We start from the raw sequence: 27207 nt of genomic DNA, 5'->3' as shown, positions 1-27207 counted from the left end.
AGATCTATAAAAAAAGCCCTGATCATCAATGTTAGGTGTGTAAATATTAGCCAAAATCAACCTTTGGCCCTGAGTTTCTGCTAAAACAATAATGACTCTTCCTAATTTATCTTTAATCTGTTTGATACATTTGAATTGTAGATGTTTACTTATCAATGTAATGACTCCCCTGCTCTTACTTGAGCCAGCATTAAAGAAAACATGTCCACCCCATAACTTCCAAATATTTTCAGCTTCTTGCGGGGAAAGATGTGTTTCTTGAAGAAACACAATATTATATTTCTTATGTTTAAGAAAATAAATAACCTTCCTTCTTTTTATGGGGTGCCCCAACCCATTCACATTCCACGTGGAGAGAGAAAATCCACTCATATTAACATTTTACATTTTGACATATTAGAAAAAATAGATTGTGTGTCAAAAACAAGATTATAAAGACCACATTCCCACATTACTGCAACAATCAAACCTCAAACTTCCCCCCAAACCAAACAAACAGAAAAAAGAAAAATGTGCGCGATAACCCTGCGCACAACAGCACCATCCGGCGTCCATCCTTCTAAACTCAAACAGTCCATGTAAGCCTACGAGAGCCGCCGCGACAACTTTGCCATCGGATTGCTCAAGTCTATACAAATTTTGTGAGACAGAATTACATAACAGAAGAAAATCTTTAAAACAAACTCCAGTCAATAGGCAGAATAAACACAAAGAATGTGTAGATTCATCCACATACTGTCCTGAAGGTGTGTTCCTCCCCAAAACAAGCTCCAGCCTCTAGCGGAACCAGCACACACACACACACACACACACACAAAAACTTTCAGTTTCCTCGGACAGTCAAACGAATGTTCAGTGAGCCGGCTGTTTCATAAGTGCAGCAGATGACCTAATCATTCCAATGTCCTGCAAAAAATTATTCCACAAAACAAACTGCATCCAATAGGAGGCATAAGCACAAAGAACGTGCAGAATCATCCACAACTGTCCCGAAGGAGTGTTATTCCACAAAACAAACTCCAGCCGCTAGGCAGAACTAGCACAAAAAGAAACAAAGAAGGTGCCCATTTTCCTCGGACGGTCAAGTGAATGTTCAGTGAGTCAGTTCCACTTGGCTGCAAAGTGAGCGCCACACAATGACTTACTCATTCCCTTGATGTTATAAAGGACAATGCTTGTTGGGGACAAGTAAATACTTTGGGGCCATCCTTAGCATCTATTCTCAATCTGGCCGGGAACTTCAGTGTAAAAGACACCCTCTGTCGATGCAAAAGTTCCTTGAAGGAGTGTTATTCCACAAAACAAACTCCAGCCACTAAGCGGAACCAACACAAAAAGAAACAAAAAAGGCGCCCAGCTTCCTCAGACAGTCAAGTGAATTATTAGTGAGTCAGGCTCACTTTGCAGCAACGTGAGAATCACACCATGGCTTACTTATTCCACTGACTTTATGAAGGACAATGCTTGCTGGGGAAATGTAAATACTTTGCGGTCATCCTTAGTATCTATTCTCAGTTTGGCCGGGAACATCAGTGCAAAAGCGATCTTCCGTTGATGTAAGATGTTCTGTTGATGTTTCTCTCTTGTTGAATTCGCAAAGTCTGGGAACAAGAACATTTTGTGGTTCTTCCAAGAAAGCCTTCCTTTACTCCTCGTCTCGCGTAACACAAGATCTATATCTGATGATCTCAGAAATTTGGCCAGAATTGATTGGGGCCCGTCTCCCTCCATGGATCTCTGAGCCAGGACCTTGTGAGCTCACTCAATCTCCAGCTTATGGCCTGTTATGTCGAGCAGACTCGGGAAGAGCTCGTCTAGGAATTTCACCATATCTTGGCCTTCTTCATTCTCAGGAATTCCAAAAATTCGGCCGTTGTTTCGCCGATTACGATTTTTCCTAACTTTTCCCAAACACATTCAAGTCTGCCTTGGTCGCTAGTGGGTTAGCAGCTAATTCTCTCTCCGATGACTCCAGATAATCAATCCGTTTCTCGATGTCTGACTCTCTTGTAACCACCTCAGAGAATTTCGCCTCCATGGCCATAATCGATCGACGTATTACAGCAAGATCCTCCAAGTCCGCTACGACCTTCGCCAGCATCACCGACATGCTGGACAGTTGATACTGAATCTCTATCACCGCACCGTCCAAATTGAGTCCCTGGTCTGTGGCCCTGCCAGGGGTATCAGCTTGAGCACGTAAGTGTCTTTTAATGTCTGTAGAGCCTGAGGATTTTGAATTCTTTGACATATTGACTTCATAGAACAGTTATAGAACAGGATGTATCAAATCTCACTGGTTTATGACACAAAAAGAATTAAAAACTAGCAAAGTGCGCAGAGCTCGCCATTCACACGTCCGACCCTCGCGACCCGCCTTTTTAGCTAGTCTTGGAACTTTTACCTCTCTGTGTGTTAGTGTGGCATACACAACCCCTCAGCAAATAATGATAAACCTCTCGCCCTTTCTCTTTGCTTTCTTTTTTGCAATATGCAAAATGTCTTTTCTGTGCATTAGCAGAGTAAAAACCAGGGGAAAAAGCAGTCCTAAAAACTGGAATATGTGATTATCGTCCATAGAGCACTCGTTTCGATTTTTACCTCTCACGCCGTCGCCAACTGATGTATTTGTTACATACATTTAAGCACCACAGTGGAAAAAGAAACTGTAACCGTGCCAACTTGCCCGGATCAACATGGAAAGGCATGGTTTTACAACAAAAACTGTGGCTATTAACTTGACCAATGGTGTGAACTTTGGGGTGGGACTATCTGTTTTCCGACCAATGGCAGAATGGGGGAACCTTTTATTTTTTCCATAATGTTTGACACTAGTGGTGCAAAAATTACACACTTCTGTTTTAAATTAAACTCACTCTGAGGATTACTGGATTGCAGCTTTTATCTCAATGTTGATTTTGGTGTCTGTATACTTTGCTAGATCAGGGATTTTCAAACTTTCTAATGTCAAGGACCCCCAAATATGATGTTCCCCTTGCGGGTGCCCCCCTTTCTATAGGCAGCTACAGTATAATTTATTTTACACCGACCCATTTGCATTATTTAAGAAAAATAGTAGACATGATATTAAGACATTAATATTAAACATGTTGTTTCTGAAATTAAATAATTGTCTTTAATTAGTTATCGTACTGTCAAGTCGTCATTTTTATTTGTAAAGTGCTTTTCAACATTGTTCAAAGCAGCTTTACAGAAAATTATGCTATAACAGAAAATTAAGCTGTATGGAGTCTGTGTGGAGCGGGACGTGGTCATGTGTCTGTCATTGGGGAGAGAGGAAGCAGTAAGGCCCATCACCTGGTGATTATTGATGCTTAACACCTGTGTCTCATTACAGTGACGACGGAGACAGGCTTGAAAAGGCCTCCGAGAATGCCAGAGAGATTGAGAGATGCTGAGGCACACAAACACCGAACCTGAATGCCGAAAAGCTGTTACTGTGACCGACGTTGTGCTATTTAGTGTAATTAATGAAGCTGTGTGTGCTAAACAATAGAGACTAGAGATATTTGTTGTGAAGCTGAAAAGCCAAAGACTGTGTTTGTGAAGCTGAAAAGCCATTAAAGGTTGATTTACCTGGACTGCAATCCCGCTTCCCGCTTCCTACCTACTTGAATCTTTTACAGTCTGTAATGTCTTAAAGTCATCATTGTGCAGTTTTAATGAATAATGTGATTGTAGATTATGCCTTAAAAACTATATTATTTGTATTTAGAGCCCCATAACCCTTTATTTTGTGGCTGATGAAGGCATTAGTTGGTAATTAATTTATTATTTAGGTTATTTAGAACATCCCCTTTTCACAGAGATTAAATGAAGCCCAACTCTATGATCTTTATTTCAGCTCCCAAAGCAGCCAAGAAACTGCACCTGGAACCCCCAAAACCTTGTAAAAGGAAGTCCCTAGATGCTTCTTCCACCCCTCAAAAATCATTCCTGCATCCCAAGGTGCTACCACAGCATCGCCATTCCTCAATCCATTAATTTCCCCAAACAGCAGAACAGCCATCACTGCCATGTCAGCACTTCCTCAAGCTGCCGTCTCCATCGTAACCAGCCCCGCCCCTTTCACATGCCCTCCTGTACTCCCTTCTCACTAGGCTGCTAGCTCAGTTCCAGATCCTACCACCATGCTTACTAACTTCAGACAGCAAAACAAAATATCAAGCCCTGCCCATCCCTAACGAAGCCCTCCTCTACCAGAATCCTTTTGCTATCCCTCCAGTCCCTTTCCCACCTGCTCCCGGAGAGAATACCACCATGAGGCTGCCTTCACAATTAACAAGCGCTCTGGGTTTAACCTCCTACAGCCCAGTTCTCACTGTTCCTCCTCCACTCTCCAATCTCCCTCATGCAGGGGCCGATCACAGCATACGGTTACTTCCGCAAGCAGTAACTGCCTCCGCTTTCCCTACAGCAGCAATGCTTGCCAAAACCCAACAAAGCCTCCTTCCTACACTCTATTTACAGCTACTCCGGTAGCAGTTCCCTCCCACACCGTTGCTATGGAGCCATTGCTTGTCTCTAAAATCCTCTGCTCCCAAATACTACCAGGTTTGGATGTGGATCTTGCCTCCCGACTGTCTTCTATCCCACATAAAGGGTTGCATCGCTCCATGGACTGCATTTCCTTCTCCGTCACCTTGAAAGATTTAACCCCCAGCTCAAACCGCATTCTCTCTTTCGTGGAATTCTGCCTGGTATTCACAGGATTTTCAGAAATAATCTGTTCTGCCTTTCTGAACAGATGTTAAGAACTAAATTATTACGTCCATCATCACTGAATTGTCTCTTTCTTTTGATGGTAGCCACTTCTATACCTACCACAAATTCCGCCAAATGTGCCGTGAGAGTCACACAGTGGAACCAGTGTCCTCACTGGGGGCCCTGGATTTCAATCTCTATAACAGAGTCTTCCAGGGATGTCATAACATCTCCTTGCTATATGCCGATAAACTGATCACCCCTCATCCACCTGCCCCTTGATTTGCCAGAATCCTTCAAATCTAAATCCAGCCACTGTACCCATCAAATCCATCTCCTACGTACCGCAGTCCAGGAATGAGAGCACCTCTTCGAGACCAAACTCAAATCGCTCCACCGCCTCCACTTCAAGTTTCCAAACCTGCAACAATTTTAATGAATTAAGATGTTATAGACAGCGCTGTCAATTCTTGCTACATTAAACATTAGACAATCTCTTAGTTGCCCAGGAATGTTCTCTCAGTGCTCGCCATGCAGATTGTACTCCAAGGCCGTCCGTTTATTTCCCACCTGCTTTTTATAGCTTCAGCTGTCCCATCTCTAAACGACCCCATATCCCTGAATTCCCCCTGCAAAACAGACATGAAACTTTGGATTTCGTTCCTCAGAAAATGGAACAGACTCACCTTCTTTTACGAAGATCACATCTCTCTCGCCTCAGACCTCCATTTATTCACCAATGCAGCCCCATCCGGCGGTTTCGGTGGATACTATCAAGGTCGCTGCTTCACGTCTCACTGGACTCCAGAGCTTACCAATTTTGCGCCTTCATCCTCATCCTCCATGCTCTATGAATTGTATCATATCGTTGTGGAAAAGAGTGGTCGTCTAAAAGCGTGCTATTTCACTGTGACAATGTGGCTGCAGTTTATAGCATCAATAAAAGACAATCTAATTATCCTGATTTAATGTTGTTCCTGAGACGTCTAATTTGGATCTCCGCATGCAACCAATTCATTGATAAAGCTGAACATATTCCAGGATATAAGAATCAAATTGCTGACTCACTTTCCCGTTTTGCCTTTCAGAAATTCAGGACATTGGCTCCTCATGCAGACCCGTCACCCACCCCAGACCAACCATTTTTGGAGATGTCATTCCAGTAAATCATCCACTTATCACCTTTGCAGTTTATCAGTAGATTTAATTCTACAAGCAGTATCCGCCAAAACACTCCAGTATTATTTCACAGCATGGAAAAGCTTCAAATATTTCCATTCAGTCAATAAACTCCTTTTCCCTTTTAGTCTCCTCTTTCGCAACCTACATACATCAAATAAAACACAACCAAGCCGGAACCATCAAAGCTTACATTAGCGGCATCCACTTCTTCTTTCATTTTCGGCCAGCTATGTCCCATTATAAACAATCTACAAATCTCTCTTGATCAAAGTTATCCAAAAATCCCAACCCTGCCAATCAGATTCCAGGTTACCACTTACCTTGGATCTGTTAAGCAGATGCTTAATCACTCTTCGCTCAGGGTACCACTCAGGAAACATAGCCAGAACTCTCAACACCCTATTCACCCTGGCTTTTTTGGGGTTTCTCGGATGTGCAGAATTTACGTGTAATTCCAAATTCTACCTAAGCATACACCCCAATTTTTCTGACATCCAGGTAGTGGATAAGGACACTATCAGTTTCAACATCATACAAAGTAAAAAAGATCAAACTAAAAGAGGCAATGCCATCATTGTTTTGAATTTACCTTCACCCATTCAGCCTTTCCAGTCACTCTCCTCATATTTAGACTACAGAAGAAAACAAATTAAAGCCATTTCCGATCTGCTCTTTGTAGACGATTCCAATAATCCAGTTTCTAGAAACTGGTTCCAAAAACATCTGTCCTTCTCAAATCAGAATTCCAGACAAATCACTACTCCAGCCATTCCTTCCGTTTTGGCGCAGCAACTGCAGGCGTGCAAAAAGGCTTGCCCGTACTCCTAATCAAATCACTCTGCAGATGGTCTTCAAATGCATTTCATTCATACATAAGAACCAATGTATCACACATTAGGCAAGCACACCAGGCTCTCGTTTGCTAAAATTAAATAACCCCCTACATATACTTCTACTGCAGCAGCAGTAGAATTCTTCCAAGCCCTTGCAGGAGCCTATCTTATTCATCCCTAAAATTTTTGCCTCTACAGTAAGATCACCCCAGCTCCTGCAGGAGCCTATCATTTTGTCCTGAATTTTTGGCTGTCACAGCAGTTCGTTTTCCTCAGTTCCCACAAGATCTTCGTCCATTCTGAATATTTAATTGCCGCAATTATGATATTAATATTTAATTGCTTTTATTATGAAATAAAAGTCACCAAATTAAATAACCAAGCACTGTTTACTTTTGGGACAATGCCAAATTAAATTACCTTTACCCTAATCCAAATCCAAATTAAACAACCAGCTTGCTCCTATTCAGTAAAATATTTTTCCCAATTCGAGTATCGATCTCGAGCCCCTTCGACAGAGACAACAAGACAATCCTGTTTACCCATATGGTCACTCTACCTTCAAGGGCTGGATGGGCAGGTGAACTTGTGAATTATTATTAGTACAATTGGTTAATAAGTAGTTATTAATAATAATAATTGTGTCCAAAGCAGCTGAAATAGTGTCTAATAACCGGTGAGCTAGCAAAGAAGAAAACAGAAAAAAAAAAGAAAAAAACTAGAAAGATACCAAATGTGCATATTTATGTTGCAAGGAAGGAAAGATGAATACTTTAAAATTATTTTTCTTTTCCTATTTGCAGATCTGTTTTTTTATTATTTACCATTTTCTCTCATATTTTCTGTGGACCCCCTAGCAGCCACCTTGTGGCCCCCTGGGGGTCCTTGGACCCCAGTTTGAAAACCCATGTGCTAGAAACATTAACTGTTTAATATGGAAATATATTAGACCACAGTATAATTAGTCCATAGTGGTGAGTTTACAGAGCAGTACTGTATATACCACATCAAATTTACATTTGCACTTATGAACTAATGCTGGGAGCATTTATGTTGTGCAGTTTGGCTTTTAATAACACATTTATTCTGTAAACACAAAGACTTGAAATATTTCAGTAACACATTCATAATAATAAAAAAATCCTTGTAGATCTTGGAATTGGGTTTGTGATTTACATGGATTTACACTGGCTACTGCCATTCTATCAGTCTGTAGTTGGAAGTATTTCTGTGTGTGTATGTGTGTGTTTGATTCACTCCCTGACCTGCACATACACCCCCAGGGCTCACACTAGGAATGGTGGCCCATCATTCATATAAGTAATCTGGGCTGCCTGACAGCTTCATAGCACTTCAGGCTGCTTTACAGTGTCACTGTGCTTTTATGAATTGTAACGAGAACACTAATATGTGTGTGAGTGTGTCATGAGCACTGCAGCACTCTTTTATCCTATTTTTTTTATTTATCTTTTTTTTTTTTTTTTATCATATTTGTGATGTTTTTTTGTGTGTCTATGTGTGTGTTGTTTGTCTCTAAATATTTGGGATCAAAGCAACTCAGGCAGTAAAAATATGTCAGAGTGTTTTATACCACATCAGATCTGACGGAGGTGGTTCCTGAGACCGAACGACTTGACAGCAGCCTACAGAAAGCCAAAGCACAACTGTCAATCAAAACCAGGAGGCACCGCCCCTCTCGAACCCGCCTGAGAGACAGTTTGAGCTCCATAGATGGAGATGACAGCATTGATAGAATGGTGTGTGTGCTGTATATTTCATGCATCTGATTATAGGAATAGTTCACCCATAAATGAAAATTCTTTCATTATTTACTCACTCTCATGTCTTTTAAAATCCATATAATTTTATTTCTCCCATTGAACACTACAAGAGAATTTTGGAAGAATATTGAAGCAGCTCTTTTCCAAACAATGACAGTTCATAGTGACCATGTCTGTCAAGCTCCAAAAAAAGACCAAAAAACACCATCAAAGTAGTCCATATGTACGAATGGAGAATGAGATTTAACTATGAACTCTCATTGTATGGAAAAGAGCTATGTGAAAATTCTTCAGAATTCTCCTTTTGTGTTCCAGAGAAAAAAATACAGGATTAAAACATGAGAAAAGTCAAAATAATTTTTGTTCTGAGTGAATTAGTTCTTTAATAACTACCAATATTGATCTATCAATAGATGACCAAATCTCATTCTAAATATCTGATTGGAAACATTATACTTTGTCATAACTGAGAAATAACATTATTATTGTATTATTAATAAAATATTCATAATGTATATTATGTTTTATGTCTGATGATGATTATTTAGCTATCATTGTTTCAAAAAGCAGAAATAGGTTAACTTAAAGAAATCTGAGGATTTTAGTGGTGCAGAAATCTGGAAAATAACTGTATGACTGTATGTCAACAGTATGAACTAACATGAACTGACAATGAAGAATTGTATTTTGATAAATTAACATAAATCAAGATGAATAACTGCTGTAAAAAATATTGTTTACTGCTAGTTCATGATACCTAATGCATAACTAATGTTTACAAATAAACGTGTTAACAAAAACATTATGAGCTGATCTCTGCTGTAGATTTCATGCACCCTGGAGACTCATGGGACACGTGTTTGTTTGTGCATTTGCTCTAGAGTTTTGGAGGTTCACTGCAGACCTCCTGTTCTTCTCATCACCCCTCCTTTCACTGCTCCTCTCCCTCCTCCGACCTCCTCCTCTCCTCCCCTTCCTCACAGAGAGACCGAGACTTCACCTTTGACCTCTGCACTGTGGCTGGAGACAGGGATGTACACGATGAGAGGCGGAGCTACAGACACCTCCTGAACACCTCCTCTCAGGTGGCTTTACCTCACACCCCATCTAAATCCCCCACCAAACCCTGCAGCATCCATTCAGAGACGTCTTCTCCAGCACACCTGTGTCAGATGCGTGAGGGGAGTCAACCGCTCCTACACTATGGAGAATACTCACACAGTGAAGGTTTGAGCAGCTCATCTCACATTACTGTACATCATACTACATGACAGGTTCCATGTGTGTTTGATATGATCATATATTATAAATATTTGATATGGCATGTTTACAGTGTTCTTTGGAGAAAACCACCAAGTCATCATGACTACTTGTAAGTGTAATTTAGTGAATTTCATTTTACATTCTGAAACTGATCAAGAGTCTTATTTTGATTCCAGTTCTGATTCTGGTCTGGATTTTATTCCAATTCTGGATCCTTATTCTGATTTCAATTCTAATTCAGAGTTTGGTTCTAATTTTGATTCTGATCAGGATTTAATTCTATTTTAAATTCTCATTTTGATGATATGTTTTCAGATGACAGTCACGACACAGGTCCTGATGAACCGGACAGTCCAACAGTGCTGCTGGATAAGAAAACCAGGAGACGATTTCTTGATCTGGGGTCTGTGTCTTCAGCAAATAAATATGTTTGATTAAGGCTGGTTTAATGTGCACAGAAGACTATAAATAAGCCACTTCCTGAAGAGTGTCTCTGTGGCGCTCTGTTTCGTTGACTGGTGTGACATATCAGCTTCTGGCTCAGCCAATGGTGTTAGTTTGGGGTGGGTCTACCTGTTTGGCTGATCAATGGTAGACATGGGCAGGGCTGGAGGAGTGTTAGTTGTGTGCCACTAAACATTTGACCTTTAACATAGAAGTACATGATATCAGTGTTTCTTGTGCTCTCTTTTAGATGAATACTAACAGTCTTCAGACACTGTAATCACGGACTGAACATCTAGTGACTCTAAATGTTAGCTGTTTTTTTCTTTGACACAGGGTCACTTTACGTCGCACGTATGGGAAGGTCAAGAAAGACAGATCGAACAGACTATCAGCAGAAAATCGGTATGAGTGTGTTTGTGTGCACCAGTCATCTGAACACCAGCATGTTTTCTTGTGTATATGTAGCTGTATAGATACAGACGTGTAAAGTGTTTTGTGTGTTTGTATGGGCTTCAGGGATTCAGAGAGAACAGAGAGCCAGTCCTCACGTTCTTCTGGTCCACCGTTTGTGCCTTTCTCCTGGTTCAGTGAAAGAATCAGAGGCTCTGGCTCCCCCAAGAACACACAGTCTCCAAACAAACCTTTCACACAGGTAACCTCAACTAGACTCAATATTATTGTAAGTGTGAAACGGTGGCAGAAAATAACATTTTCTACATCAAAACACAGTTGTAAAAACAAAGTTATGAAAACTTGAGTTTCATGTTTTGCTGCAAAAGAACGCAGATAACATAATAAATGGACCTCAGGGAAAAAATAAAATCCTAAAAAATGTGTGATATGATCACTGATACAGTTGAAGTCAGAAGTTTACATACATTTAGGTTGAAATAATTAAAACTCATTTTTAACCACTCCACAGATTTAATATTAGCAAACTATAGTTTTGGCAAGTTGTTTAGGACATCTACTATGTGCAAGACATGAGTAATTTTTCCAACAATTGTTTACAGTCAGATTGTTTCACTTTGAATTGACTATTGCCTTAAAGCAGCTTGAAAAATTCCCAAAAATTATGTCAAGCCTTTAGACAATTAGCCAATTAGCTTCTGATAGGAGATGTACTGAACTGGAGGTGTACCTGTGGATGTAGTTTAAGGCCTACCTTTAAACTCAGTGCCTCTTTGCTTGACATCATGGAAAAATCTAAAGAAATCAGCAACAACCTCAGAAACAAAATTGTAGACCTCCAAAAGTCTGGTTCATCCTTGGGAGCAATTTTCAAATGCCTGAAGGTACCACGTTCATCTGTGCAAACAATAGTACGCAAAAATAAACACCATGGGACCACGCAGCCACCATACCGCTTAGTTAGGAACGAAGTTTGGTGCAAAAAGTGCAAATCAATCCCAGAACAACAGCAAAGGACTTTGTGAAGATGCTGGAGGAAACAGGTAGACAAGTATCTATATCCACAGTAAAACGAGTCCTATATCGACATAACCTGAAATGCTTCTCAGCAAGGAATAAGCCAGTGCTCTAAAACCACCATAAAAAAGCCAGACTACAGTTTGCAAGTGCACATGGGGACAAAGATCTTACTTTTTGGAGAAATTTCCTCTGGTCTGATGAAACAAAAATGTAACTGTTTGGCCATAACGACCATCATTATGTTTGGAGGAAAAAGGGTGAGGCTTGCAAGCCGAAGAACATCATCTCAACCATGAAGCATGAGGATGGCAGCATCATGTTGTGGGGGTGCTTTGCTGCAGGAGGGACTGTTGCAGTTCACAAAATAGATGGCATAGCGAGGAAGGGAAATGATGTGGATATATTGAAGCAACATCTCAAGACATCAGCCATGAAGTTAAATCTCGGTCACAAATGGGTCTTCCAAATGGACAGTGACCCCAAGCGTACCTCCAAAGTTGTGGCAAAATGGCTTAAGGACAACAAAGTCAAGGTATTGGAATGGCCATCACAAAGCCCTGACCTCAATCTGATAGAAAATTTGTGGACAGAACTGAAAATGTATGTGCGTGCAAGGAGGCCTCCAAACCTGACTCTGTTACACCAGTTCTGTCTGGAGGAATGGGCCAAAATTCCAGCAACTTATTGTGAGAAGCTTGTGGAAGGATACCCAAAACATTTGACCCAAATTAAACAATTTAAAGGCAATGCTACCAAATACTGACAAAGTGTGTTTAAACTTCTGACCCACTGGGAATGTGATGAAAGAAATAAAAGCTTAAATAAATAATTCTCTCTACTATTATTCTGACATTTCACATTTTTAAAATAAAGTAGTGATCCTAACTGACCTAAGACAGGGAATGTTTTCTACGATTAAATGCTAGGAATTGTAAAAAACTGAGTTTAAATGTATTTGGCTAAGGTGTATGTAAACTTCTGACTTCAACTGTATACATGAGTAGTGTTGCATATCTTAAAACCTTTTATTCTGTTGTTTTAATCAGGGCAGATAAAGAATGTTAAACTTATCCTGCATTTCAAAAGCAACAGTGCCCATGTTGCTTACAATTAGGGTTGCCAACTTTCTGCCAGCCAACTACAGGACAATGCAGCTTTAAATATGGGACTTTTTTTCAGCTGATCTCAGGTGTGAGAGGATGCGCAACGGTTAAAGAGCTCCACCTAGAGCTTGTTTACATTGGAAAACAATTTAAAAACAGTGCAGATGGACTCAAAAACACTTAGAACCAAATTTATATCAATCTTCACTTTTAATAAACATTACTTTTTTGCCAAAAGAATGAAGCTGCAATCAATGGAGAAAGACGATATTAATATAATATAAGCTTATCATTTTTAAAGCATAATGAACTAGCTTTCCGTTTTTCGTTAAACTGGGCTCATCAGTTTGTAAACAGTATACAGAATATGACTAATGTGTTAAAAATAGTTTATATGACAAAAACATTATAATGATAATTTGGCCTTCCATGGCCACTGTCTCAGTACAAGTCTTAGTACTGTTTTAAGTAATCATGCATCATGATGAATTTTTATGGGAGAGAAAACATGAAATAGTGTATTTCTCTTTGGATTTCAGTGTTGTTGTTTTGTCATTAAATAGTGTTCACAACGGAAATGTAAGAAAATCACATTAAGCGTTTTAACTAAACCTGTACTGTATTTTACTTCCGAACGTAAAGTGCTGCAGTTTTTTCCACCGTTATTAAGAGTCTCTTTTTCAGAACGAGCACTGACATAATTTATACAATGCAATATAATGTCATGTCAAGAATAACTGGTGTTTTTGAAATCACAATGGTAAGAAACAATTATCATGCTCTCAAATGCTTTATGTTTGGCAAAATTCTCCTGCTTCTGACTGAAAACATGACAGAAAACGTGTGTTGATTGTCATTGATCTTTTCCCCGGCCGCAATCTGTCAAGTGTGGCATCCGTGTAACGCTTAGTCGATATCTCACACATTTGCGAAAGGTATGTGTTTCAGGTCCATTTCTCTCGGTTTGTAAAACATTCTCAGCAGTTTGGGTGTGAGACTGTTTGACATATAGATTTCATACGTTATGCAATTTTGTTTCCTCCAAAGTTATTATAGTTTTGGGTTTTTAAATGTTATTTTTTTTCTTTTTCAATTTCAAATTATTATTTAGTTTAGTTTCAGTTATTTTACCAACTGTGTTTTTTAGTTTTAGTTTTTCAATTCATTTTAGTTTCTGTTTTTTAGTCTATCAATATATTTTAGTTTTTATTTTAATTTCTAATTCAGTTAACACAGATGGTAAATGGCTTGGCAGGGGACAACTTTGTGTAATGTTCTTTAAATTAAACTATTCCCTGTCCAGTCCAGATTACACATAGGTCTACATAGTGTTTAGCTAGGCAGACATACAACATGGTAAAAACAACCAAGAACTTATAAATATGGACATACACTCACTGACCACTTTATTAGGAAAGGCCTTAATTACCTCACCAAGCGTCTCCAAGGTTATCTCAGAATCAAGAGAATGTTTTTGCTCATTTGTCAGTTTAGGGAGTTCTAATGGTTCCACAAAGTTTCTAATATCTTCATCAGTGGAGCTAATTCTTTAAAAGCATTATTAATTTTAATGGCCGAGGTAAAAATGTCACCACCAGCAGCTTCCCTGCTTTGTCCCCCGACTCAAAGTATGACTGTCTTGCCCTGAATAGCCAAAACTCCACCTTCCATGACAAAATAGTTTTATATCTGTATTTCAATTGGGTCAATTCTCTGAGTCCATCAGATGACATTCGGCGCTTCAGCTCTGCCTCGGCACTTTTAATATTCCCTTCCAACTCCATGAGTTCTTGTGCTTTGGATTTTTTGATGAATAAGGCATAATGTATGATCCAACCCCTAAGAACTGCCTTAAGTGCCTCCCAAGCCACGCCCACAGAGGACTGAGGACCAGTTGGTTTCCATATAAACATTGATTTCAGCCTTTAACATTTGTTGGAATTCAGGATTTTGCAAAAGGGATACATTAAAGCGCCAACTATATGATTTATTTTTCTCCGTATGTGGCAACACCTCTAAACTCACCAGGGCGTGATCTGAGACTAAGATGTTTCCAACTGAGCAATCAACAACAGATGAAATGAGGGACATATATATATATATATATATATATATATATATATATATATATATATATATATATATATATATATATATATATATATATATATATATATGTCTAAAAAATATATTCTACAATACATCTTATGGACTGATGAAAAGAATGTATAGTCCCAACCAGATGGGTTCAAAAGTCTCCAAATATCTGTAAGACCAAGATTTTTACACATCCTGTGAAGCATCAATGTTGCTCTAGGGGGCTTGCACACTTTTGCTTCACTATGATCAAGGGCTGAGTCCAACAAAACATTAAAGTCTCCTCCCAATATTGTATCATGAGGGGTGCCAGTGGCTTGCAACATCCCTTCAAGATCTATAAAAAAGCCCTGATCATCAGTGTTAGGTGCGTACATTTTAGCCAAAATCAACCTTTGCCTTTGAATTTCTGCTAAAACAATAATGACTCTTCCTAATTTATCTTTAGTCTGTTTGAGACATTTGAATTGTAGATGCTTACTTATCAATGTAATGACTCCCCTGCTCTTACTTGAGCAAGCACTAAAGAAAACATGTCCACCCTATCATGTCATCATTGTCTTCACTCCTACCACTTTATCATCAACCCTCTGTTCATAAGGACTCTTATTTTGACACTTTTATTGTCTTCTGTTGTAGTTTGCCCTATACTACAATTCCCATGATGCACTGCCCTCATCACATCCATCTGTTCCCCATCTTCCTCAGCTGTTCCCTGTTCCCTCATCAGTCATCCGTGTGTATATATTTGCCCTCATGTTCTCTTGTTCTTTGTCAATTCTTGATCATTGTTGCATGTGTTTATGTTACCACAGACGACTGTTATGTTTTGTAACCTTCTTCTTCATCATATTCTCGTATTCTATGTATTCTCGTCTTCTTTGGTTGTGGATTAAAGGATTACTGCATTTAGATCCATTGCTCTCTCGCCTCATCACTACAAAACGTTACACACCCCATATCTTCCCAAATGTTTCAGCTTCCTGTGGGGAAAGATGCGTTTCTTGAAGAAACACTAGATCATATTTCTTACGTTTAAGAAAAGAAATAACCTTCCTTCTTTTTATGGGGTGCCCCAAACCATTCACATTCCATGTGGAGAGAGACAATCCACTCATATTAACATCTGACATTTTGACATATTAGAAAAATTGATTGTGTGTCAAAAATAAAATTATAAAGACTACATTCCAACATTAGTGCAACAATCAAACCCCAAACTTACCCCCAAACCAAACAAACAGAAAAAAGAAAAATGTGCACATTAACCCCACGATGGCCAGCGCCAACCGGCGTCCATCCCCCAAACTCAAACAGTCCATATATGCCTACGAGAGCCCACGCGACAACTTTGCCATCAGATTGCTCAAGTCCGGTGTTTCTATACAAATTTTGTGAGACAGAATTACACAACAGAAGAAAATATATAAAACAAACTCCAGCCAATAGGCGGGATAAACACAAAGAACGTGTAGATTCATCCACATAACTGTCCCTAAGAAGTGTTATTCCACAAAACAAACTCCAGTCGCTAGGCAGAACCAGCACAAAAAGAAATAAAAAAGGCGCCCAGTTTCCTCGGACGGTCAAGTGAAAGTTCAGTGAGTCAGGCCCACTCGGCTGCAACATGAGTAACACAAAATAACTTACTCATTCCACTGACTTTATGAAGGACAATGCTTGCTGGGGACATGTAAATACTTTGCGGCCATCCTTAGCATCTATTCTCAATTTGGCCGGGAACATCAGTGCTAAAGCGATCTTCCGTTGATGTAAGAGTTTCTTGCATTCCTTGAATCGATCACATTTCTCTCTTGTAGAATTCACAAAGTCTGGTAACAAGAAAATTTTGTGGTTCTTCCAATAAAGCCTTCCTTTACTCTTCGCCTTCGAAACAAAAGATCTTTATCGGATGATCTCATAAATTTGGCCAGAATTGATTGGGGCCTGTCTCTCTCAGTGGATTGCTGAGCCGGAACTCTGTGAGCTCGCTCAATTTCTAGCTTATTGCCTGTTATGTTGAGCAGACTCGGAAAGAGCCCATGAAGAAATTCCACCACATTCTGACCCTCTTCTCCCTCAAGAATTCCAACAATTCGTACGTTATTCTGCCGGTTACGATTCTCCATATCTTCTAACTTTTCCCAGATGCGCTCCAAGTCTGCCTTGGTCACTAGCAGATTATCAGCTAATTCCCTCTCCGATGACTCCAGATAGTCGATCCGTTTCTCAATATCTGCCACTCTTGTAACCTTCTCACAGAATTTAGTCTCCATGGAAGTAACCAATCGACATATTACAGCAAGCTCCTCCAAGTCAGCAATGACCTTCGTCAACATTGCCGACACGTTCATCAACTGTCGCCGAATTTCCTTCACCTCTCTAGCCAAATCGACTCCTGGGCTTGCGGCCTGCTGCTCGGGGGCTTCAGCTTGAGCACGTAAGTGTCTTTTAATGTCTCCAGAGCCCGAGGATTTTGAATTCTTTGACATATTGTCTTCCTAGAACAGATAAAAAATCAGGGTGTATTGAATCTCACTGGTTTATAACACAAAAAGTATTAAAACTTGCAAAGTGCACAGAGCTGTCTGTTCACACGTCCGACCATTGCATGGTGCCACGCGACCTCTCCTCTTTCGCAGTTTCTTAGCCATGAAGACCTCTCCTGGATCTTTTTCTTTGGAGTTTCTGTCATTTTATCTCTAAAAGATATTCATACACACCCCCTTTTCTGTTGTACTTTAATGCCAGTGGCGGGCCGTGCATTTACAGACTAGGCCTTCAGTGTGATTCATGCCATTAAGAAAGCACAGTTTCACAATGAATAAGACACCCTATGCCTTTGGGCATCATACATTATGTCGCAGCTAACTAGTAATACCAGTTTACATTTTAAAAACATGTCCACGCATGAAAGCCAGAACTTGAAATGACACTTAATGCTCAAGCAAGCCTAATTTTAACTGCAGCATGACTGTTTTGTGAAATGAACGTCTCCCGAACAGACATTCAAAAATCATAATTTTTCATATGAATCTACCAAGGAGGTCTATAATACCTGGAAAAATCTATCTAATAATATTTGTGATTTAAAAGTTGCTTGCAATAAATTTCATTTCATCAAGGTACACGGTTATGCTGCGTTCCATTCAAGTTGGATGTGGGATATTCTTACTTGATATCTCCGACCATAAATGCATTTCATTCCCCGATATTTGGAAGATGACGTTTAAGGAAACAAAACTGCAATGCTCCCGTTAGCTTAGCAGGGGTTTGACTCTCATTAGAGATGTCTCCTAGCAACCCAACTGATAAACAATGCTGCAGCGCTAGCATATGTGCTTCAGGTGTACGATTACACTGTGTAACACATTTGTTTTTTCCCTGGGTAGTAAGTGTTATTTCCTAATTGCTTATGCCTCAAAAGTATAGAAATTGGTTATTATTCCCCACAAACTTTGCTTTTGTGACCAGGACAGTGATATTTTGAAATTTACCTATTTCCAATGAGAAAACGGGCGAATCTGTGTCTTTTCGTTCACATAAAGTCAGAAAAAAACAACATATGAATCCAAATTAACATGTATTTATACTAAAGCAATATTTAAAGCCGTGCTGGTTCATAATGGTAACAAGTACCCGTCTCTTCCCCTGGCTCACTCGTGCACCTCAAAGAGGATTACAACAGCATCAAGACCTTGCTGGACGCCTTGAAGTATGATGAGTACAGCTGGGAGGTCATAAGAGACTTCAAAATGGTGGCATTCCTGATGGGTCTCCAAGGCAGTTTTACCAAGTTTCCCTGCTATATTTGTCTTTGGGACAGCAGGGACACCAAGGCGCACTACCACAGGTGGGACTGGCCACAGCGGACCGAGTTCTCTGTGGGGAGGAACAACGTCAAATTGAAGCCACTGGTGGACCCTGGGAAGGTGCTGATGCCACCACTGCACATCAAATTGGGCCTTATTTGTCAGAGCTCTAGATAAGGAGTCGGCAGCTTTTAAGTACCTTCAAGACTTCTTCCCTAAGCTGTCTTAGGCAAAGGTCAAAGCCAGTGTCTTCGTCGGTCCACAGATAAAGAAGGATTTTAGTTGTTTTTTTCTGAATTTATGTGAACGAAAAGACACAAATTCGCCTGTTTTCTCATTGGAAATAGGTAAATTTAAAAATATCACTGTCCTGGTCACAAAAGCAAAGTTTGTGGGGAATAATAGCCATTTTCTATACATTTGAGGCATAAGCAATTAGGAAATGACACTTACTACCCAGGAACAAAAATTGTGTTACATAGTGTTATCAAAAGAGATTATAATTTACCATGTTTTATACACCTGTTTCTGCAGGCATTTGTTAAACAAGTTTTAAAATCATGTAATGTGGAAACGAACTAATTTATCGATATTACTTAATAAAGTGAATATTTATCACTTACTTTGTATATCTCCTTGAGTGTCAACATGTTTGTGTGACATCGTGCACCTGCATCTCAGCGAAATCAGAGTTGAGAATTTCTGCACGAGCCTACAAGTTGTAATTCTGACTTCAAGATGCATTCCATTGCACTTTTTAGGAAGTTGTAAAATCCGACTTTCCGAGTTGAATGGAACGCAACACTACTTTTCAAAACTTGATCAGATACTGAATGCTCAAGCAGCCTAATTTACACTTTGAAAACTCCTGATTTTGCTATAACAATGCAAAAATCACTTACCAATTTACTTGAAGTGAAAATCAGTCCTCCTTTCCTGTTTAATAAATTAAGCAATCACACAGTCATGCAGAACATCTCATGTTTTTAAATCCATAAGGATCTCTTTCTCAATGGCGATAGCAGCAGTGATAACAGCCATCTTGTCAGACAGCTTGATCTTACGCTTTTCGCTCTTGAATTACGTACATCACTTAAAGCGAGACTGCATCACTCAAGGCCAGCTAGAAGGCCTCAACCGGGACATATCCTAAAGACTACACCCACCAAGAACAAATAAATCTGACTGGCTGATGAATCTGACAATCTGACTTTAGTTGCCCATTCATTAGCACTGTTGAGGGATTCTGATGAAATTCTGAAGACCTGATGGGGTGGAGCACAGACTCACACGCTGCTTCGGATTCGGGCATGCGATTTGTGAAACAGTTGTCACACTTTGCTTGTAAGCATCAAGGAATAAATTCTGACTGGATAAACTTTTTGTTTTTCTCTACTTGTTTGTAGATTAATTAAGAGTGGAAAGCGATTAAAAATACATAGGCAGAAAGGTGATTGAGAATGAAAGGATGAAAAATATTTATTTATTTGGCATGTTAGGCCAGCAGAGAAGGCTTTGCTGGCCCTGAGAATTCGCTACTGTTTAATGCTAACTACACATTTGTCTGGGTTAGATTCTGGTTAAACTGTTCTGTTACGTATATATTTTCTCCTCTTTTAAATGTAAAAAACATAAACATAATAAAACAGTTTAAAGCAGTTCAAAAACTTTTCCCTCTATTTAAAGTTTTGCGATTATGTTGAAGCCAGTTGATTATCACACATACAGAGACTCACATTTAACTGACATGCTTTTATTATTCTCAAAACTGATTCACTGATGCCATCTTCTGGACATTCAAAGGAACTACATTATAAGCATGGTAATCACATCAAACTTATAAAATAGCATAACCAAGGTAAAATATAATAAATTTGTAAGGTAAGTATAGTTGTAGTATTATAGTTAATCACTCAGGGTAAATATACAGCAAATATATAATAAAACAGGGTTCTTGCATTTATCTCATTATCCAAACAGTATATACATCATTCGACCGCTCCGGATACATCAACCATTGAATAAACTGCTTTTGTGTGGAAACAGTTCATCATATAATAGACTGACATACACTGTCATTATTTAATATCTGTGTAATACATGCTCATTTTATGGTTAGATAAATAATGAAGTTCGCAGATGACACCACTGTCATCGGCCTCATCCGAGATGACGATGAGTCTGCATACAGAAGCTGGCCGTCTGGTGCAGTCAAAACAACCTGGAGCTGAACACGCTCAAAACGGTGGAGATGATTGTGGACTTTAGGAGGAACACCCCGACACTGACCCCCCTCACCATTCTAAACAGCACTGTGGCAGCAGTGGAGTCATTCAGGTTCCTGGGCTCTACCATCTCACAGGACCTGAAGTGGGAGACCCACATTAACTACATTGTGAAAAAGGCCCATTAGAGGTTGTACTTCCTTCACCAGTTGAGGAAGTTCAACCTGCCACAGGTGCTGCTGATACAGTTTTACTCAGCAGTCATTGAGTCTGTCCTCTGCACTTCAATAACTGTCTGGTTTGGTTCAGCTACGAAATCAGATATCAGAAGACTACAAAGGACAGTTCAGACTGCTGAGAGGATTATTGGTTGCCCCTGCCCTCTCTTCAAGAACTATACACTTCCAGAGTGAGGAAAAAGGCTGAACAAATCACTCTGGACCCCACTCACCCTGCCCACTACCTTTTTGAACTGTTGCCTTCTGGCCGATGCGTCAGAGCTCTGAGCACCAGAACCATCAGGCACAGGAACAGTTTTTTCCCTCAGGCTATCCATCTCATGAACAGTTTAAACTGCCCCATAAAGCAATAATTATGTGTATTCACTGTCTGGTCTTTTTATATTTATCCAACACCTCTTCTGCCATTACATTCCCTTTTACTGTATATAACAGATTTGTATTTAGTTTTGCACTACGTATGTGTATATGTGTATATATGTATGTATGTGTATGTATGTATGTGAATGTATGTGTATATATATGTATATGTATGTATATGTGTGTATATATATATATATATACAGTGTTGGGGAGTAACGTAATACATGTAATGGGATTACATATTTAAAATACAAAATATTAGTAACTGTATTCCACTACAGTTACAACTGAAATAATTGGTAATTAGAATACAGTTACATTCAAAAAAGTATTTTGATTCCCGAAGCATTTTATTGTTATTTGTTTCATTTAATATTTAGTCCTTTCAGATGGAAAACATTTATACATATAAATGATGCGATCCTGTCACAGTCTGTCTCCCTCATTTTCCGCTCCAACATTTATAATTAAAAGATTAAAAGGAATCTACTCCTGCGTCTACTCTGTTCCTCTTCCTCTCCAAGACACCCACGTTACAGATCCAAAGTGCATTTGAACAGCGATGAAACACTTTCTTATGATGTGTTACATTCATACAAGCAGACAGAGAAGTTTGGAGCAGAAGAAATAGAAATAAACCTTGTGTAAATTGTTAGTTTTACACTAAGCTAAAATGCTATTTCTAGCCATTTTACATGCATGTTACCAGACACGATCATATTTTTGTTATCAAGAAAATTCACATTAGATCGTAATTTCTTTTTTTCTAGTAAGACCTTTGATATTAGGGAAAAAATCATATTCTTGATAACTTTTGTGTTGTTTTCCTGTAAAATATCTAAAAATCCTTAAAACAAGATCAATTTGATTTATCTTGTTTTAGAAACAACACTGCATAAGATATTTGGGTTTTTCAGAGAATGTATTTTTAACAGGTGTATTTTGTCTTACTGTACCTGCAGAGTTTTTTAGTCAAGTGAAACAAGTGTCATTCAAGTGAAACAAGTGACAAAATCTACCAGTGCTGAAGAAGTAATCAAAAGTATTTAGAATGTTACCGACCTCGAGTAATCTAGCGAAATACATTACAAATTACATTTTACAGCATGTAATCTGTAGTGGAATACATTTAAAAAATAATCCTCCCAACCCTGTATATATATATATATATATATATATATATATATATATATATATATATATATATATATATATATATATATATATATAGTCTTATTGTGTGTTCTATATACACTTTATTTTATTCAAATTTTTATTATTTGTATTTCTTGTTGCTGTTTTGTATTGTTTTTGTATTGTTGTGCACTGGAAGCTCCTGTCACCAAGACAAATTCTTTGTATGTGTAAGCATACTTGTCAATAAAGCTGATTCTGATTCAAATATGCAAATTATAGACTATAAATTGCACTGAAATTATTTTATCTTATTTAGTTTAGTAGCCCAGATTATGGTTTATAATATATATGGAACTTGCTATTTGAAGGATTGGTGCTATATAATTTAATAAAAAAATATATTCTGGATATTTTTGGGGCTAGATTCATTCATGGTTATGACCTATCTGCCCATTGCAATTATGATCACTAGTCCCATCGCTTTTATTAGAAGCTACAAGCATTACCATTATTTATAAGAGCATTTTAGCAATACTCTGTTGACTTTTAGTTTTTATATAATATACAACATTGTCTAATGCTTATAGAAACTCAAATCTTGTGAAAATTGCCTGGAAAAAACTCACTTTCAAAGGAACAGCTGCTAATGAGCTATCTACGTACATGTACTGTATGTTCTGCATATCTATGGATTTGACCCATTTAATGAAAATAAAAATAATACCATACTGCATTTTTATAAGATAGCTCCCACAGGTTAAATCTGACCCCTGTGGTTTCACAAAGCACTGATTTGTCTTTGTTGAAGGGCTCCAGCACTGATGAGGACTTCGATTCTTCAGTGGGTTTACTGGATGACTGCAAGACTGAGTCATCACAACCATATCAGATCCTCCCGGAGCACTCCGATGGGGTGAGAGTACAGAACACATCAAAACTGAACACAGCACAACAGTCAAATCACATTCATTTTCATAAAGAAACATATAAACATATAAATTTCAAAATCACAGCAAAAGAGCTCTGCAAATGAGTCCCTCTCCCTACACTCTAAATCTACTTCTATATTTGGATATATCTAAATATGTTGTAATAAAAATATAAGGTATTTTATATGAATCGTTCTGGAACATGTAAAAACGGGATGTTTGCATTATCTGCATTTGCATTGCATATGCTGCATACTGTTGGGCCTCATGTGCAGGGCCGTAGCTAGTGGGGTGAAAGGTGGTAACGATTCTATGGGCCCAAAGGTCCAGGGGGGCCCCACAACAAATTCGAAACTGTATTTTTTAATAGGAAAGGGGCCCAGAGCAATGTACAGCAGAGGGCCCAGATTACCTTGCTACGGCCCTGCTCATGTGCTCAGACAGGCGACAAAGACAGGCCTACACACAGTCATAAAGCCTGACTGAGGCCTGTAGGAACACTCAAAGCCTGATAACAAAGGAAGTCCAAACAGACTGCAGATCCCATCAAGCCTGGCTCACTTTACACCTAAGTGTGAAATTCTGTAGGATCGAACTCTCAACTCCTATTGGATGAAACAGATGACAGAACGTGTCCCTCAACCATGATGTCCAAGAAAGTATAAAACCCCAGAGATTCCTCCTAAGCCTTGCTTCCAGCGAGAGTATGCGCCGTGTCTAGGTGTAGCCTCGTTGCCCAAGGAAGTAATGTACCTCCCTGAACTTTGGCCATACAATCTCCATCTCGCTGGATGAGCAGAGATTCTCCGTGTTCCACTGACCACGTTAACAAATCCGAAGGAGACCGCTGAGCAAAATGCATCTCACCCTTTTGCCTGCAGAAGTGAAGAAGGAAGATTTTTCTTCCTTCTTCAACCGAGTCAACTTCGCTGATATCTCTGCCAACCCGCCGAGAATCAGCCGCTGTACCGCCTGCTGACAGAGCAAGGAAAAGGCCTCCCGTCATCACCCAAGCTTCGAGGAACCGAGTCGAATGAGTCAAATGACGGATGAACACACATTCTACCAACGTCCTCACATGACACGTGAGAGGTTTACGTCTGGGCAGAGATAGATTATTATGTTGTGTTTTTCTTTTTTTCTTTTTTTTAATTAACAATTTTTTATTGACTCAAACGTATAAGAAAGAAAAAACACAACATATATACATTGAGACAACATTTAACCCAACCCCCACTATTACCCCTCCCCCTCCCCAATCACCAGCCCGACCCCCATCGAACACCTCTGTGGTTACAAAATAGAACACACACACACACACACACACACAAATATGATAATCATTTATAATTAAAACTAAACCTCTGTGTCCACAGCCCCTCCTGAGAGTCCCCCAAAAAACCCAGACACCTGCCCCACTTCCTTGCAAACAAATCTCGAACCCTCTGCTCGACATCTCATCAAAAGCCGCCACCCTCCCCATCTCCGCACCCCACTCTGGAAATGAGGGAGGCCCATCTGACTTCCATCCCCTTAAAATAATCTGCCTGCCAATCATAAGACTGGTCAGGACCCAATTTTTCCCCATTGCCCAGAATACAGAGTATGGGGGAAAACAAAATTTGAGTGCCCAAAACGTCACATATGACACTTTGAACCTTGGATCTTAACACACCCCCAAAAAACATGGGTTGTATCTCTTCTGATTGGCATTGCCAGCAGGTGGGTGTGTCTTTAAGACCAAGCCTATACAATCTAGAAGGGGTCCAATATAATCTATGTAAAATCTTGAATTGCATAAGGTGAACCCTTGCATCTCTAGATGCAGACTTGATGTTTTTTAGAATCCTATCCCACACTCCCTCCTCCAATACCAAATTTAAATCTTTCTCCCGTAATCTCTTGAGAGAAGTTGAAGTTCCGTCCCCCAGACTCTGAATTAGCAGGGAGTAATACACTGATGCCTCATGACCTTTTTCAAAACCAGTAATTACCTCCCCCAGAGTATCTGCCTCTTTAGGGGGGTGTATCCCAAAATGTTGAACCAAATTTTCAAAAGATCTCAATACTCCATTCTCATATAGGTCACCAAGTGTAGTAACCACCCTCACAATCCAGTCTGACCAGCAGAAAGGGGACTTATTAATAATTACATAATTTAGGGTTCAACCATATGTTTGAGGCAACATTTAAATAAATGTCAGAATTAAACACTCTGGACACTTTTGTCCATACCGAGTCCAAATGCGAGATAACGGGGTGTACCTTAACCTCTCCGATTAGTATGATAGAAAGGCTTTGCAATGGCGAAATATAGGTAAGAAGAAGGAGGGGCTCTATCAGGTGGAAGCGGCCAATAAGCCAAATGTCTGAGACTGAATGCATAATAATAAAACAAATTCTTGGGTAGGCCTAGCCCACCTTTGTCAATCAGCCTATGTAACTTACTGAAGTGTAATCCGGGACGTTTACCATTCCAAATGAAGGACTTCGCTATGTTATTAAATTGAGAGGGGTACATCTACAGGGAGAGTTTGTAGCAGGTAGTTAAATTTTGGAATACAAATTCATTTTAATAACATTAACCATCCCAATCATAGATAAATGTAATGAAGCCCACCTGTCCACATTGCTCGAAAGCCTTTTTATTAAGGGGTCAAATTTATCTCTAACTAAATTAGACAAATTTGCTGGGAATAAAATGCCCAAATACTTAATGCCCTGTTTGGGCCACTGGAAGGCGCCTGGCTGGAAAGCCGTTACTGGGCAGTATACTGTCAGAGCCAAAGCTTCGGATTTACACCAATTAACTTTGTATCCTGAGAACTTAGAAAAGGAATTAATAATTCTGTGGAGGCAAGGCATAGAGCTACTACGGTCGGAGTAATACAATATCATAAAATATCATCTGTGTAAAGCAAAAGCTTATGCGCCATACCTCCCGCCACCACCCCTGGAAAATCATCCTCCTTTCTTATCACGGCTGCTAATGGTTCCAGGGCCAGACAGAACAATAAGGGGGAAAGAGGGCAACCCTGCTGGGTGCCCCTGTCCAGAGTAAAATAATCTGAAATTAATCCATTTGTTTGTACCGCCGCTACTGGGTGTCTATAAAGTACCTTAATCTATCCAATAAAAGTTTTCCTGAATCCAAATATATCCAAAATCTTAAAAAGATAATCCCATTCTACCATATCAAATGCCTTTTTGGCGTCAAGTGAGATGGCAGCGACCGGAGTCTGATCATTCGCCTGATCATCACTGACCATATGATATTGATGAAACGCCTAATGTTATCAGAACTGCTGCGGCCCCGAATAAACCCCACTTGATCTATATGTATAAGAGATGTCATAACTTTATTTAATCGGTTAGCCAAAATTGTTTACAATATTTTTATGTCTAGCTGGATCAGGGAAATTGGATGGTAACTCTTACACTCGCTTGGATCCTTTTTAAGAATCAGACTGATCGGAAGCTTTCCATTCATTAATGATTCCGTATAAACTTCTAGCAAAAGTGGAGCCAATTCTGTAGCAAAAGATCTAAAAAATTTAGCGGCAAAGCCAACTGGCCCTGGAGATTTGCCTGTAGGCAATACCTTAATTACCTCGTCAAGCTCCTCCAAGGTTATCTCAGA

The 27207-nt window shown here is 39.3% G+C and overlaps 1 protein-coding gene across 6 annotated transcripts in view; it reads left to right on the top strand.

Moving 5' to 3' along the window:
• The window catches only part of LOC127423031 (sterile alpha motif domain-containing protein 14-like), an 81290-nt gene that overhangs the window by 34303 nt on the left and 19780 nt on the right, over positions 1-27207 (top strand). The window contains exons 3-10 of one of the 6 annotated variants that reach the window (XM_051667013.1): positions 5814-5887; positions 8340-8497; positions 9505-9748; positions 9855-9893; positions 10100-10187; positions 10565-10633; positions 10748-10883; positions 23447-23551. In XM_051667013.1, the coding sequence (XP_051522973.1) occupies positions 5836-5887; positions 8340-8497; positions 9505-9748; positions 9855-9893; positions 10100-10187; positions 10565-10633; positions 10748-10883; positions 23447-23551 (891 nt within the window). In that variant the 5' untranslated portion in view covers positions 5814-5835. Of the gene's footprint in view, positions 1-3231; positions 5888-8339; positions 8498-9402; positions 9749-9854; positions 9894-10099; positions 10188-10564; positions 10634-10747; positions 10884-20793; positions 22642-23446; positions 23552-27207 lie in introns of those variants that run through there. The other 5 variants (XM_051667009.1, XM_051667014.1, XM_051667010.1 and 2 more) reach the window with 5 other exon arrangements.

This window comes from Myxocyprinus asiaticus, chromosome 32 (assembly GCF_019703515.2).
Source record: "Myxocyprinus asiaticus isolate MX2 ecotype Aquarium Trade chromosome 32, UBuf_Myxa_2, whole genome shotgun sequence".
Lineage (NCBI taxonomy): Eukaryota > Metazoa > Chordata > Actinopteri > Cypriniformes > Catostomidae > Myxocyprinus > Myxocyprinus asiaticus.
This window is presented reverse-complemented; position numbering and strand designations above follow the sequence as displayed.